Source organism: Molossus molossus, unplaced genomic scaffold, assembly GCF_014108415.1.
Source record: "Molossus molossus isolate mMolMol1 unplaced genomic scaffold, mMolMol1.p scaffold_m16_p_12, whole genome shotgun sequence".
In the NCBI taxonomy this organism is placed as follows: domain Eukaryota; kingdom Metazoa; phylum Chordata; class Mammalia; order Chiroptera; family Molossidae; genus Molossus; species Molossus molossus.
This window is the reverse complement of record NW_023425347.1, coordinates 31,142,551-31,157,204: the sequence shown is the minus strand read 5'-3', so window position 1 is coordinate 31,157,204 and position 14,654 is coordinate 31,142,551. Positions and strand designations below refer to the sequence as shown.

At 51.8% G+C, this 14,654-nt stretch overlaps 1 protein-coding gene across 2 annotated transcripts; it reads right to left on the bottom strand.

The window, feature by feature from the left end:
- Positions 1–355: 355 nt before the first annotated feature.
- GFI1 (growth factor independent 1 transcriptional repressor) lies at positions 356–10,910 on the bottom strand. Of its 2 annotated transcripts, none has more exons than XM_036256116.1 (7): positions 10,846–10,910; positions 8,223–8,439; positions 7,721–7,903; positions 5,437–5,906; positions 5,178–5,315; positions 4,038–4,203; positions 356–1,691 (listed from the first exon to the last, which is right to left on the bottom strand). In XM_036256116.1, exons 2-7 carry the CDS (start codon positions 8,335–8,337, stop codon positions 1,513–1,515), a joined length of 1,251 nt encoding a protein of 416 aa, XP_036112009.1. In that variant the 5' UTR covers positions 8,338–8,439; positions 10,846–10,910; the 3' UTR covers positions 356–1,512. The 2 variants fall into 2 exon arrangements, with proteins under 2 accessions (XP_036112009.1, XP_036112010.1); XM_036256117.1 differs by lacking the exon at positions 10,846–10,910 and adding an exon at positions 8,583–8,658.
- Positions 10,911–14,654: the final 3,744 nt, after the last annotated feature.

Here is a 14,654-nt window from a genome sequence, read left to right as displayed (position 1 = left end):
TGAACAAAATATCGAAAAATGTCCTCGGTGAGGATAAAAAAAAAATTAATGAAAAAATAGCCTCATTGTGAAGATTAACAAAAAAAGAAAGAAAGAAAGAAGAAATAAGGATCTCTGAGGCTCAGAAGAAAAGAAAGCAAGCACCGGGAAACCAGAGCAACTGAATTCTACCCTCTTCTGCATGTTGGCTCGTCTGCTCTACTTCTGTAGTTTCTTTCAGGGCCAACTCCCCCTACAGACTAAAACAAAGGTCTTTCAAAAATTCCCTGCCTAAATAAAAAAGCAATATGTAAGAGACTTAATACTTTATTAACTTAAAACATCACTCTAATAAATATGTATTAACAAACATAATGCACTCCAGAAGATCTAAAGGACATTTATAAACCCCATCAAAGGAAAATGCCACGATTTGTTTTCCTCGATGGTACACAGGGAAGGGCAAAGAGTTGAAGACAGAGCCTTCACTCCCACATGCCTGCTAGTTTAGACAGCTTTAAAAATCAGCTTGATAATAAAAAACTGAATATACACACACATCTTTGAAGTATCTGTTCAGTTATTTTTTGTATGTGGTTGATAAAATCCAGCGGGTCAGAAGGGAAGGTTCAAGATTCCTTTTGTCTTCTCAGAATCCCTTTGGAGGGAAAGAACAGACCCAGACACTTGGAGTGAGAATGTTAGCTTTTGAAGCTTAAGGGCAGAGGTCATGACCTTAATCTCTGGTTCCCCGTACCTAGCATAGGGCCTGGTACCATGGTAACCGGTGATCAACAAACATTTGCTGAGTAAATGGATGATATCTTGTCCAAAGGCGCTGCTCTGTGCTTTCACCCCCTCTGACGGAGGCCTCTGATCGCTTCTCATCACCAAGTCCACTGTTCTTCAACTCTTTCTTGGGGCAGGCTGTAAAGTGTATCTTGTAATTTCAAAAGTGTGAAACTGCCTCTCCAAATCAGTTCCCGAACCAGTCTTCAAGTGGGAGAAATGATTCCTCCGAGATTTACAGGCAGCACCCAACAGAAAGGGGTCAACAGACTCCCCAAAAGAAAAAATATAAAAATAACACTCATTCTCCATTCTAGATTAAAAAACATTAGCGTGTGTCTACCTTGTAAATGGTGATTCCTCCTCTTCCACACAAGTATCTGGGGTAGGTCAGGAGGATGAGGGAAGAAACCTGAAGGACCTTCCTGTCTTTGGAGCAGGGCTGGGAATGGGAAGGACTGAGGGGCCCAAGATTTTATCTGATCCCCTCTTGACTCAAATCTTCAGGTGTAAAGGAGCACATTACATGTGTCCAAAGCATAGTGAGTCATTTGGTTCCCACTTCAGGATGAACTTTGAAAAGGTAATGATCCCCTCTGGCAGCTCCAGGAAGTGAGGTGAAGAAGGATCAGGCTGATGGGATCTGCAGATTGAGGGGCCTGAAAAGTCAGAGTGGGTGGTGGCCAGTGGGGAGGCTGCCCTCCCTAGTGTTGTGTAACTGTTGCTTGTGGACAGCCAGGGCACTCATTTGAGCCCGTGCTGTGTCTCCCGGTGCCGCCGGAGGTCGACCTTTCTTTGGAAGCCCTTCCCACACAAGTCGCAGCCAAAGGGCTTGAAGCCTGTGTGCTTGCGGCTGTGGGTGATGAGGTTGGAGCTCTGGCTGAATGCCTTGCCACACACCTGGCACTTGTGGGGCTTCTCACCTGCAGGAATGGAGGGGGGGAGGGGGAAAGTATGAGTCTGTGATGAACCGAGAGGGACTCACTGTGACCCACATGTTCTTGGTGGCAGCTGGCAGCACCCCAGTCTAAGGCCTTCAAGTAACGTGGAGGGTGACGTGTTGCAACACAAGTCCCGGGAAGCCATGGGTGCACCGGTGAAAGGGAGACTTTCTGAGTCGGGGTTCCCAACCAAAGGCCTCAAACCGTTTCCTGCTAAACGGAAACAGCAAAAGCCACGTGCCCTCCCCAGGCTGCAGCTGAACCCACCCTGGGAGGACTCCCCTGACTTGAGAGAAGCAGAGAGCGCCTACAGCAGATGTTCAACAGGAGGGGATGGGGGTGGGGGACGGTCCTTCAAACCATGTGACTGTTCTAATTCAGAGGAAGTTTTCAAATCTGCGTTTCCAAGCAGGTGTTGGTTTGTATGACCCAGTGTGCCTGTCTTCTTTCCTGCTCTTGAAGGACAATAGAACGAATGCATCTGAAGCATGGACATTTCTCAAAGTGTTAATTTAAAAAATGCACATTTGGGCCACAAAGTATTTCTTAGGGTAGTTGATCTTTTTCTATGTTGATTTTACTTTCTTTTTATGAAGTTAATCAGAGGAGTCTTTATATACCAGCAACTCTTTACCATAGATTAATGAATAACAGATTGAAAAGGTCTTTCTCCTGCCCTCCCCCCACACCCCCGCCCTGGGTTCATTAGTTGTTTTAATATTTGGGGAAATAGCATGGATTTCCAAATAGCCTTAGCATGGCATAGGGCTTGACCCTGGAACAAATGGAAAATAGATGTGGTTTTGTTTGTTTGTTTTTAAGAAATCCTCTGTCCCCATTGCTGCACCCCTTTCTGTCTTCATGCTTCAGATTTCCTTGATAAGGAACCTCCCATCAAAACTTATCCTATCTCGTTAGGGTCAAACAAATCTGAGAAACGAATTCTAGCTATAATGTAAATGTTTGATAAGGGCCTAATGTTTCATTCAGTCAAGATCCTAGTTGCATTCTGATAAACGTCTTGAATACCTCTACTGAAAGGAGTGAATTACATGGAAATTTCAGGCACGAGGGCATGGTTAAAGTAGGGTATTTTCTGGATTTTATGATGGGGCATCTACACTGCTCAAGCATATTTATAAACATTAATGGTAAGTGTTTGGAACAGATTGCAATTTGTTTCAAATCAGTATTCATATTCTGAAACAAAATAGTCAGATTTCTGGTTCTAATGTCTTGTTGACTATTAAAGAGAGTGCTCCTGGCATTAAAACTGCCACCTACGCACAATCCAAACATCAGGGAATGAGTACAGAATTGGAAGCCAGAGCAAATCATGGTCCCATGACCTTTGGTAAATCATTCCATCTCTCTGAGTTTCAGGATGGTAATTTCAGCTCCTTCTACTTTATGGGGAGGCAGTAAGGATCAAATAAAGTGATAGATTTAAAAGTATTTTATAAATTATAAAGCATTGCAACAGATAAAGAATTATCATTATGTCATGAACTTGATGATATTTTTAAAAGGGCAATAAGTGAATAGAAGCTTTTTATATCTACCAACCCCCATGACACTATAAATAGAATACAATAAACAGTGGTCAAGAGCATAGACACTTGAGGTCAGACAGAACTGAATTTAAGTCCTGGCCCTGCCATTTGCTAGCAATGTGACCCTGGGCAGGTTAACTAACCTTTCTGGGCCTCACTTCCTTCATCTCTAAAATGGAATACGGAATAGCCTCTTTCTCCCAGAGTTGTTGTGAGCATAAAATGAGATTATGCATTTACAAAGTGCTTAGCAGAGAGTTTAGTAATATTTACCATTGTTATTTCTTCCTCACTCAGAATAAGCTCTCAGACTCCTAAAAATGCAGCCAAGAGACCACACATAAGTCCCTCCCCCAAAAGGCTGGGTGGGAGCTCTAGAGAAAGTACTCAACCTCTAGGTAAACATTTAAGCATTGGCTCGGAGAGACCCTGGAGCTTCATATTTCACCCTGAGCAGGCAGCAGTTAGAGCAGCTGCTAAATTAGAGGAAAATGTTCTTTGCAAGGATAGGGAACCTGCAGCTGACCTGCTGAGTGGTTCTTCAGAAACAATTCCAAATTAAGGCCCTCTGGGGAAAACCATGTATGTAAATAAACCTAAGAGAATCTGCCTCCCTTTCTTTCTAACACTGCAGTGATTAGGCCTCATTTGCCACTCATTCTGGTGCCACATTATCCCAGAGAAGGTGAATTATATTGGTCTCAGGGGGAAGAACACGCCCCTTGTCCCCCTTCCTTCACTGGGTGTTTTCTACAGGCCAAGGGTCTTAGCTCACCAGTGTGAATGAAGGTGTGTTTTTTCATGTCTGACTTCTGATGGAACCTCTTGCCACAGTACTGACAGGGGTAGGGCCGGGTGTCTGAGTGGATGAGAAGGTGTGTGGACAATGTCGATGACCTCTTGAAGCTCTTGCCACAGATTTTACAGTCAAAGCTCCTTTCCTGTGGAGAGAAAAATGTGGCATTCCTATTGCAGTCATCTAGGCTGCCATTCTTACCACGAAGCTCACTCAGGGCTTTCCCTTCTTTCAGACTCTTTTCCAAATAGCCTGCCCCATATCCTCTCTCCTCCATTTATTTCCCATCTCTACCCTCCCCACAAGTATCCTCTCCCCTTTTAACATTGTTTTCTACCAAAACACTTTTCACCCACAACCCTCCACACCCCATGGCAAAACCGTATGTATCTCCACCCTGCTCTTTTGACACCATTTACAATAACTTCTCCACCCTCCTCAACAAGAGGCTTAGACCTCAGTCACTTGAGATGCCCCCTCCCTCCAGCCAGTGTAGGTGTTGAGAGAGATGAGAAATACTCTTTTTAGTAAATAAGTGCCTATAAGTAAGCATTGTCCTGTCACAGTTACTTGTGCACTAATTTGCTTATCTACCTTCTGTCTCTCAGCTAAACTGTAATCTCCGTAGGGGCGTCCTGTCAGGGACCCTGTGTGTTATAGGATTCGAATATGCCTAGCACCTGAAAGTTGGGCAACAAATATTTTAAACGAATGAATGAAGCACAGCAGGACAAATATGCTCCAAACGGCCTGAGAACCCTCCTTTTCAGTAGGGAGGGGTCAATGCAGATTAGCCGATACATCGGCAGCAAGAGTGCATACAAACTCTCCTCAAAACCAAAGTCATGATCAGGATCACACTCTGGAGGCTCACAATGACGTGACATCAAACTCTAGGGTTGCCTCGAGGACTGAGCCGGCCAACCCCGCCTTTTTCTACACACCTACATCTAGGCAAGGGGGCAAGGTGGGGGAGACGGGGGGCAATCGGGGGAAGTCCAAGGAGAAAGCCGCCAGGTGGGAAGCGGCGGGCGCGGCACAAAGCAGGTCATGATTCCGCAATGCAAAACCCCAAGCAGGCCCGCGCGAGGCCGTGCGCCCCGCCCCACGCCCGCTCACCTGTGAGTGCACGGCTTTGTGCTGCTCCAGGCTCACCGCGTGCCCGAACGTCTTGCCGCATATCTCACACGCAAAGGGTCTCGTGCCACTGTGAGACCTGCGCACGTGCACCTCGAGCCCGTGCGGCGTGGAGAACACCTGAGGCGGGTGGGGCCGGAGAGAAGGCCGCTGAGAAGGGAGAAGGGGCGTGGACGTGGGCTGGACGAGGGTTGGGGGCGCGGACGCTGGGCCCGCCAGGCCGGGCGCGCGGGGGCCTCACCTTGCTGCACTTGATGCACTTGTAGGAGCCGCCGCCCAGCAGCAGGCGGGTGCACAGCAGCTCCGACTCCACCTTGACACCGGCGCCCTTGTCCTCGTGCAGCCCGTGGCCACGCTCGGGGTACAGCCCGCCCACCGACGGCCGCTCGTACAGCCCCGCTGCTGCCGGCCCGAAGTCGCCGTAGAGCCCCAGGCCAGCGCCGCCTCCTGCGCTACCTCCCCCGGGCGCCCCAGCCCCCGCGCCGCCCGCCGTCCGCTCCGGGCCGTACAGCGCCGCGGGGTGGCCTGGCTCCGGGGTGCGCTCGCAGAAGAGGCCCAGGCCGGCGCCGCGCTCCAGGGCCGCGCATGGTCGGTAGCTCTGCACCAAATTCCGCAGGTCAGAACCCGCCAGGCCGCTCCACGAGTAGGGCTTGAAGGACAGGGGGAAGGGCTGAGCTTCGTCCAGCGGTGGGCACACCGACTTCTCCGAGGCTGCAGAGACACAAGAGGGCGTCCAGTCAGGCTTAAAATAGACTGCCAGGCACCCAGCCTTTGTAAAGCACCCCGTATGCCAGGTGCCGCGCTAGGTGCCAGGGACATCCTCAGGATAAAACGCGGGCCCGGTCCCTGAGGCCTCGAGGGGCACTGAAGGCAGCAAACAGAAAATGTAAATGACATCGGGTGAGGAGACAGGTAAATTCTGCGCCAGGACAGCAGACGCGCACGCCGTTATGAGGGTATGAGGGTCTTTCCTGGCTCGACCAGCTCACCTGGTGGTCCCACAGAAGGCGCGCCACGCGGTCTGTGCTTAATAAATGCTCGGAGCTGCGCTGTGAGGGAGGAGAAGGCGGCCACCGTTCGGGGCCTGGACAGCGCTGCTGGGCAGAGGGCCCAGCGCGGGCGCTCTCCGGCCCCTAATTGTCTCCACTCCGACCCTTTTCTTTTCTGGGATCGATAGGGAGGGAGGAAGAGGACCAATAAAATGTGGTCCGGCCTACCCGAGACGTACCTGCCTGGGGGGCGGGGGTGGGAAGGCATTAACATTCCTTACGCTCAAACAGTGCAGGTAACAAAGGAGAAGTGGGAAGGGGGTTTGGGGCTTGAACTGCCTGCCAAATACTCCCCATTCCCACCATAGTTTGACAGAAAAACAAAAACAAAACAAAACAAAAAACCAACACCCACATTTCTTAGACAACAATTTACAATTAAGGTTTAACCACCAACTGTAGGGGGAATAGTTTTCCGAATTCGGAGCTTTCTGCATCCCCCAACCAACGCGAATCTTTCTAAAACCAACACATACTTTCTCTAAATGCATACGGATTTACAAATCTGTTCACACACTGCAGACTCCAGTCCCAGCTTGCCGCTTCAGAGACAGGCTGCACCCGGAGTTTCTGTCGGAGAGGAGCCGGCGGCGCCCAGTCCTGGCGGGGCGGTGTCCCCAACAGCCAAGAAGAGCCCTCGGCCCACCCCCAGACACTCGCTGCAGCTACACCTTTAGCCAAGTCAACGCACTGAGTGCGGGGTGGGGTTTGGGGGTGTCTTTTTAAATTAATAAATGCAATCTGGAAATAACCGGCTCTTGGCAGATCCGGCTGGTCTGCGCTCTCCTTCCCCTCGCCTGAACTTAGACCCGCCCCACCCAACGTGCTCTCACTCAGTTTTCTTAAAAATCGACTTTTGGCTAAAAATGAAACCAGCCTGCTAGTCCTCAGAACTGGACCGACCAGGCAGAACGAAAAATAAAATAGGTCCCCAACCCGCGCCTGCGAAGACCCAGAGAGGGGCCGAGATTTTCATCCAGAATGGGTCCCTCCCGCCGGGCGCCCCGCTCTGCCAGGCCCCACGCCGCGGAAGTGAGAGTAAGTTTTAAAGGCAACGACACTTTCCTCTCAGACTGCCCAGGTCTCTGATTGTTTGAGACTCGGGAGTCTGGAATCTGGGATTCCAGTTCTTTCTAAACAATCAACTCGGAAAACGAAATGTCGACGTTGCTGTCAGTTGAGACGACTCATTTATTTTCTCTCACCCACCCGCTCCGCGCAAACGAATTAGGTAGAGATGAACAGCCCGGGTCCCGCCTCCTCGGATCCAGGCATCGGATCCCGCAGGCCGACTGTCTTGGTCCAGAGAAGCCGGATGCCTCCCCCCTTGGGGCCCTACACCCCACGAAAACGTTCTATCCTCTAGGAACGACCCTCCGCCATCCATTCAACATTTCTGGGCCCAAAGCTGCGCGGGTTCATTCCTCGCTGAGAGGTCCCTGCTTCCCGGAACCCAGAGCTCCCAACGGTCCCTACCTGGAGACACAGAGGGCGACGGAGGCCTCCAGAAGTCCTCAAATTCCGAGCTCCGATCGCAGACACTGCCCTCACAGCTGCCGGGGGACGCGGAGGCTCTGTCAGGGGCCTCGGTCAGCTGCGACTGGGGGGACAAACGGCCCCGGGGCTCCGCCTTCGACCCCACTGCGCCCAAGGGGCTGTCTGCGGAGAGGAGGCAGGAGGTGCTCAGGCTGGGCATATTGGGCCCGACGGTTCTGAAGTGGCACTCCCCGGACCGTGGCACCCGGGCGTCCTCCTCTCTCCCCAGACCTGACCCGGAACCCTCCCGGATCCGAGGGCGAGAGCAGAGAGGTCGTGATACCTAGCTGACAAGCCGGGGAGAAAACACGGATGACAGAAAACCAAACATGCTGCAAAGAGGGCATCGGGCCTCCCTTCCCGGTTCCTGGGGTTCGGTGTGGCTGGGCTCAGAGTCTACGTCCCCGGGAGCAGCCCCGCCCGGCCCGAGCGCGCCCCGCACCTGCTCCGCCTGGCGCCAGTACATTCTCCAGTTGGAGAGAATAGTCGGGTCCCGGGGAACGAGGCTGGTGGTAACTGTGAGCCTTCTTGCTCTTAACAAGAAACGAACGCGGCATGATGGTAGGGGGCAGGTTCCCCACTCCGTTCCAAGGGTCCCCGGAGCCTCCGTCACCGCACTGTCACATCGAGTTCTTGCTTAGCCCCAGCTAGGCGGAGACCTGCGAGGGAAGAACCGGGTGGAAATCGGGTCAGCACGCTCCGGGCCCGGGAATGGGCAGCCGGGCGGAGATAGAGCTCGGGCCGGGGAGGGGCGAGTACGGCTCTCGGGAGGAGGGGTTTGGCCCCGCTACACCACGCTCACCAGGTGGCACTCGGACAGGTGGCGCGAGCCCGCCGCCGTCGCCGCCACAGCTCAGCGGTAAAACCCGTCCCGGGGCCGGGGCTCAGGCCTCTTCCCTCTGCCTTGCCCACGCCCCTCGGCCCCTCCCCTTCTCTAGCAAAACTTGCTCGGGCAATCAAACTCTTCTAAGTACACAACGGGCCAATTATTCCAATTCGATCATTTTCTGCCCGCTAGGCTCTGCTTTTGGGCCCGGGAAGAGGGAAGGGGGCGGGTATAAATTTAGGGCCTGGGGATGTGTCGGTGGTCTGGGGCCCGGAAGAGGCAAGGAGCCAGCCTTCCAAGAGCCAGCTACAAACTGGAGTGAAAGGGGAGCAGGGGCGGGGCACACTAGGCAGGATGGGGGGTGGGGGACCGCAGCATTGGGACTGGGGGTAGCAGAGGCCGGAGAAAGAAGGTAGGAGAGTTGAGGGAAAAGATGTCACGCGGGGGGAGTGGCAGAGGACCGACCCCGGCCCTGGGAGGAAGTCGCATCCCGGTGTTCTCTCTCGTCCCACACTCGTGCCCCACGCGGGGAAAAAGTTGACCTGGAGAAGTGGGTGCTGCGGGAGCAGGCAGGGTCCTGGGCGAGACACCCCAGACCAAACCAAGTATCTGGAAAAAAACACTGTCCACTCTGCTCACCAAAAACCTTGTCCTGGGGAAGTCGAGCCCTATCTGTGCGCGCTGGCTGGAAGCGCACGGTGGGTGTCCAGGAGTGCGCGGAAATCCAACAGTTCAGCGGACGCGGGAGAACGCAGGCTGCTCTAGCGGTAGCCGGAGAGCCGAGGTCCGGGCGCGGGCCCGGGAGAGAGCTCACTGCCCGCTCTGTCGCTCTCATTAACCCCCCAATCTGTTCACCTAATCCCGGGGTCGAAACCTGAGCCCGCCGGGGAGGCGGGGTAGTGCCTCCTGCTCTGCTTGGGTCTCTCTCCAGGGGCGGGACTAGGGTGGCTAGGAGGTCTGGGGAAAAGAATCTGCCTTCCTCCCGGGGAGAAGGCGATGGGGGCTGGAGCGTTCACAAGCGAGCTGCAGGCCCTTCGAGCTGCTCTTGGCTAGTTCAGAAACAGGGGTCCTGGGGAATCTGGGCCGTGACAGGACCCCTTGTCTTTCGGCTTCTCGAGGCTTAGAATACCAGACTAGGAGCCGCGCGGCTCCCATGGCAGCATGCAGGACACGGTCTAAGTCTGCCCATTGGCGTTTCGGGCTCAAAAAGGATTCTAGGGGACTCATCCCAGGAAGGTATTCCACGTCCCACCGTGTCCCCTCCCCCGGGAGAGGAGCGGGGACAGGCTTGGGAGAAAAGACGGCTGGGACGTGTAATGGATACCCAAGCGATGTTTCCCGCGTCCTAAGCGCCAGAAGGCCCCCTAGGGGTGAAGGTGCTTCCCGCCCCCATTCGGGTCTGCCCCAAGGGTCGGAACTTCAGGAGGCTTCGGGGAACTTGGCTAACCTAAGGTGAAGTTTCGTTGCTTCAGTTTTCCCTGCGCCTCGGCCATATAATTAGACACTACGAACACAAAAAACAATTCCTTAAACAACCATGAAACTCAGAGGAAAAGGAAAACGAGGTGAAAAGGTCCCGAGGGCCCTGCTTCGTCTTGGGTACCGTTGGCGCAGAGCCGAAAAGCGGGGGTCGGTGGCAGGGGTTGAGCTGTCCACGTCCACCGTCTGGACTGACTAGGACTGCTAGGAATCAGGCGGGAGCGGAGGCCGCCTCCCCACCGGGGCCACAGCCTCGCGCCTCTCTCGCATCCTGGCTGGTTCTGAGAGTTCCTGGGAGGGTGGAGTGGGTAAGGGGGTGGTAGGGCCCAGCGCTGAGCGCGTGGGAAGGCGACCTCGCTTAGCAGCTGGCAGCCAGGGGGCGGGGCCGCCCTCTCAGCGCACGCGGGTCCACAGGGCCTCTGTTCACGGTCAGGGCCTGGGAAGGCGGGAGCTGGAGGCACGCAGGGGCAGGCTCCAGAGCCCAGCTGCCGCCGCCTGCCCACCAGATATTTCTTTCCTGGGTGGATACTGCACCCCCGCAGAACCACCAAACGTCCTGGAGCGCGTCCCCTGCTCCAGATCACCAGCTCCGCGGTGCGGGTGGCGCCGGGACCCAGCGGATAGAGCTATCCTCGTTCCCGCACAGCTGCCCACAGCACCTAGCAGCACCCTCCGTTCGCCCCCGCAGTGCCTGTGCCCGCCTGTTTTCGAGGTCGCCCCCGCCAGGGAAGGAGGTGCAAAACAGGCGCAGCGGACCTACCTGCGGGGTCAAGGCGCGGGCACCGCGCTCGGAGAGTTTTCAAACTGAGTTGCTTTCGGGACAGGCCGCGTTGTGTGTGTGTCTCTCTCTTTTTTAATCTTCTTCCGAGCTCAGCCCCCAAAACCACAAGCTTCACTTCCTGAGCGTTAAGGAGTAGCTCGCCTAGCCCTCTCAGACCTGCCTCCCCACCCCCGAGTCGGGCGGCGGGGTGCACTCCTCCTTTGCGCAAGGGGCTAGGTGGACAGGGGACCCGGTCTTTCAAGCTTCCCTCCCTGGCGGCCCTCCCCGTTTTTTTTCTGTGGGTCGGTGGGGGCGGGGAGATCTGGAGGACCCAGACACTAGAAATGACTCGAAAGAAAATGAACTATTCTTGGCTCCTGGGAGACTTCCGCAGCAAGAAGAAGTCACAGATTCAGGACACAGATTGACTGGAGTGCCGGGAGTGGAAGTGCCCATCTCCAAGGAGGCGTCCCGGCCCGTCTGGCCCGGGACATCCCCCTCAACCCCACCGCGTGCTTGGGCTGCGCCGCCCTGGGGTCGGGGCCGTGAATCACCCGCCCGCGGTGCCGCCGGCCTGGAGCCCGGCGAGTGGCCGCGGCGTCCGCAGAGCGAAACCTGCCCCGCGGCCCCGAAATAGCTTGTTGTGGAAACACTTCGGCATAAATACGCCCAGCGAGGCTGAAAATACCTTGACACCCAATCCGAGAGGTTTGCTCATTTCCCTTCGGATTTAGGTAATGGTTAAATTTGGAAGAGGTGGGCGAGCGCCGAGCCCCTGGCTGAGAGGGCGCTGGCGGCGCGTCCCCCGGGCGCCCGGCTGGGCTGGCGGGCGCGCCCTCCCCACGCCACGCTCTCCCGCGCTGCGCTGGGTCCGCTCAGCCGGCGGCTAATTTCCGGTGGTCTGAGCTGCGAAATTAAAGACCGCGCGGGAGGGAGTGCGCGGGGGCAGCCACAGTGACTTCTCGGCTGACCCCACCCTGCCCGGGCGTGCCAGGGAGAGCGGTATCTCAGGCGCGGGCACCGCCGCGGCCTGAGGTCCTACCCAGGCACCTGGTTCTAAGGGGGCCAGTAAAGCACCATAAAAGCAATGCCCTGATGAGTATTGAAAATTAAATCTTCGTCGGGATTGTGTGTTCCGTGTCGTGGGCATCTGGATCTACAGCATCGTCCCTGGTAGTCTTTTTAACAAATGTGTGTGGACGGAGTAAGTGAATAAGTGGCATTAATTAATTCTATTAATAGAACTAGGAAAAACTAAAATCTCGCCCATAAATTGAACAAATGCAGCAACGTTCAACCCTAGACGGTATGTCATGATCTATAGTGTGGCCTGTTGTGTATATTTAAGCTTAAACTCTCTCCTGACAAGGGTGAATATCGCTGTAATTACATTGCTTTCCATGAATTGACTTAGATTTTGCTCACTGCTTCATGTACAAGTCGTCTCAGTGTTAGATATCTGTAGAAGGGAGTGATGCTCCTCAGTGCTTGCAAAATAACTACCATGTATTAAATGAATCCAAAGTTGTCATGGAAAAAAAAGTCTCTTATAGCCCTTTTCCTAGAGAATGTTTTTTAAAGTGATTTTTAATTTGCACTGTAAATCTAAAGATTTGTGGAAAATGGAAAATATTTGGTTACCATGGCAGTGCTTCAAGCATGCTTTAATAAATTATGTTTTATACAGCAATGGCTGCACACCTACTGTGTGAAAGGTGCTGGACTGAACACACATCTTAAAGTGTGTGCCTAGCTGTCCTCTTCACACCACTGTTCATTTGCTCAACACTCCCTTTATAAGTAAATGCAGAGGTAACCACCCTCAATCAGAAGGATTACAAATATTGAATTAGCTGAAGGTAAATTAAATACATTTTAAGTTTTGATTTCTTGTGTGCTTTGTCTTGGCCTAAGGTCTAAAATTTAAAGCAGTCCAAATCAAATCCTTCCCTTATTCCTTCTATCCTATGTGAAGCAAAAAAGGCAAAAAAATTTAAGAAAATGATAAATGAGACAAAAGAAAGTTTATTATCAAGCTCTACAGAAATGGCTGAACCATTTCCTTTGCACATTAGCAACTTCAAAGTTAAAATTTCTTAAAAAGGCATTGTGACTATTTAGTAGTTCAGTTGAGTGTTGCTGTCTAAGGTCTCAGAAAACATGGGCAGGCTATGAAAGGGAAAAACAATCACCTTGCATAGCACCTTAGAATAAGTCAATTTCATTCAGATAAACCTAGTTGGTTTGCTTTGCTTGCCCTTTCCAACCTCTGAGTTCGCAAAATAAAACTGGGGACTGGGACAAGAACATCCAGGGAGAGGCAGGTGGGAAGGAGATGACACCAAATCACACTTTTTTATGTTTTGAACCATGTGGCTGTATTGCCAACTGAAATAAATAAATAAATACACATTAAAAATATTTAGCAAGATCAGGTCATTTCATACATGTATAGTGTTGAAATGTGATCCCCACACTTAGGGGGAGCAGAGGAGAAAAGTAGGAAGAGGGGTACCTAGAGAGGTTAAGAAACTTTCCAAAAGAGCAGCCAGGAGCCCAAACTGGAAATGATGATAGAATGAATCTGACTTCCCACTACCCCAAACTTCCTCTCATTTACTACTAACCTGAGAGTAAAGAGAGTAAGACAACCCCCACCCAATGCAAAATTTTAAAAGCTAGAAAGAATTCCTATCCCCATATACTCCTTTGGAACTGAAATAAATCTAATCATAAGCAGAATGTGGGCTTGTGGCATAATTTTCTATAAATACTGATTTTCGCCAGAAAAAAAAAAAAGATGTTAGATTTACTAATTGTTATTAATTAACTAACAAATAGCTTTCTTCATATGGCAAAAATTTCCAAACTCTGGCCAGTGGCCCATTTATTTCAAGCAGAATCTCATATATCAGAATTTCCTTACAATAAAAGATCTGAGATACTTAAAAAAAGAAAATTATAACAGGATATAATTTTCTTGTTTATTTTTTTTCACAAAACTTTACAGTTACCATCTTTGTTCTGTTTGGGGGAGGCATAGGAAGAGTAGGTGATCTAGAAACCCCAGAGAGTGGTAATGCCCCCCTCTCTATACATTTCTGTAATGTTTGCCTCATTTGATCCTCACAGTGATGCTACCTACCAGGAGAGGAAAGAGTCCCTGCTTTTTGTAGACAGTCTTTTGTGGGTATCCACCTCTGTTCTGCCAGTTACTACCCCTGTGACCAAGTTAGCTCAACTTCCGAGCCTCAGTTTCTTACCTGTAAGTCAGAATACCTACCTACCTTGCAAGACAGTGGAGCAGTTTTTTGATTTCCACTTTCTCAGGTTCCTCTGGGCACCATGAATGGAAGAATGTTCCCAGTAAGGGTGTCCTAGGTTTAACCTACTTGTTCTATGTCCTGCTACAATTTATTTAACTTTGGATAAGTAAACCTCATTACAATTCTCAGGGACTTGTTTTTTGTTTTTTTGTGTTTTTTTTTAAATCAAACGGCAGAGCCCTGGACTATTTGCTCAGTGGTTAGGGCATCGGCCCACGGACAGAAGGGTCCTGGGTTCAATTCCAGTCAAGGGCACAAACCTACAACCCAGGTTCGATCCCAGGCCTTGGTCAGCCTCCCTCCGGGGGCAACTAATTGATGTGTATCTCTCACAATTAATGTTTTGCTCTCTCTCCCTCCCTCCCACTCTATCTAAAATCAATGGGAAAAAAACGAACAAACCTCAGTTGAGGATATAAAATAAAATAAACGGTCAGAAAAAATGAACCAAAGATCTACTTTTATTTCTAGATTTCTATGGAT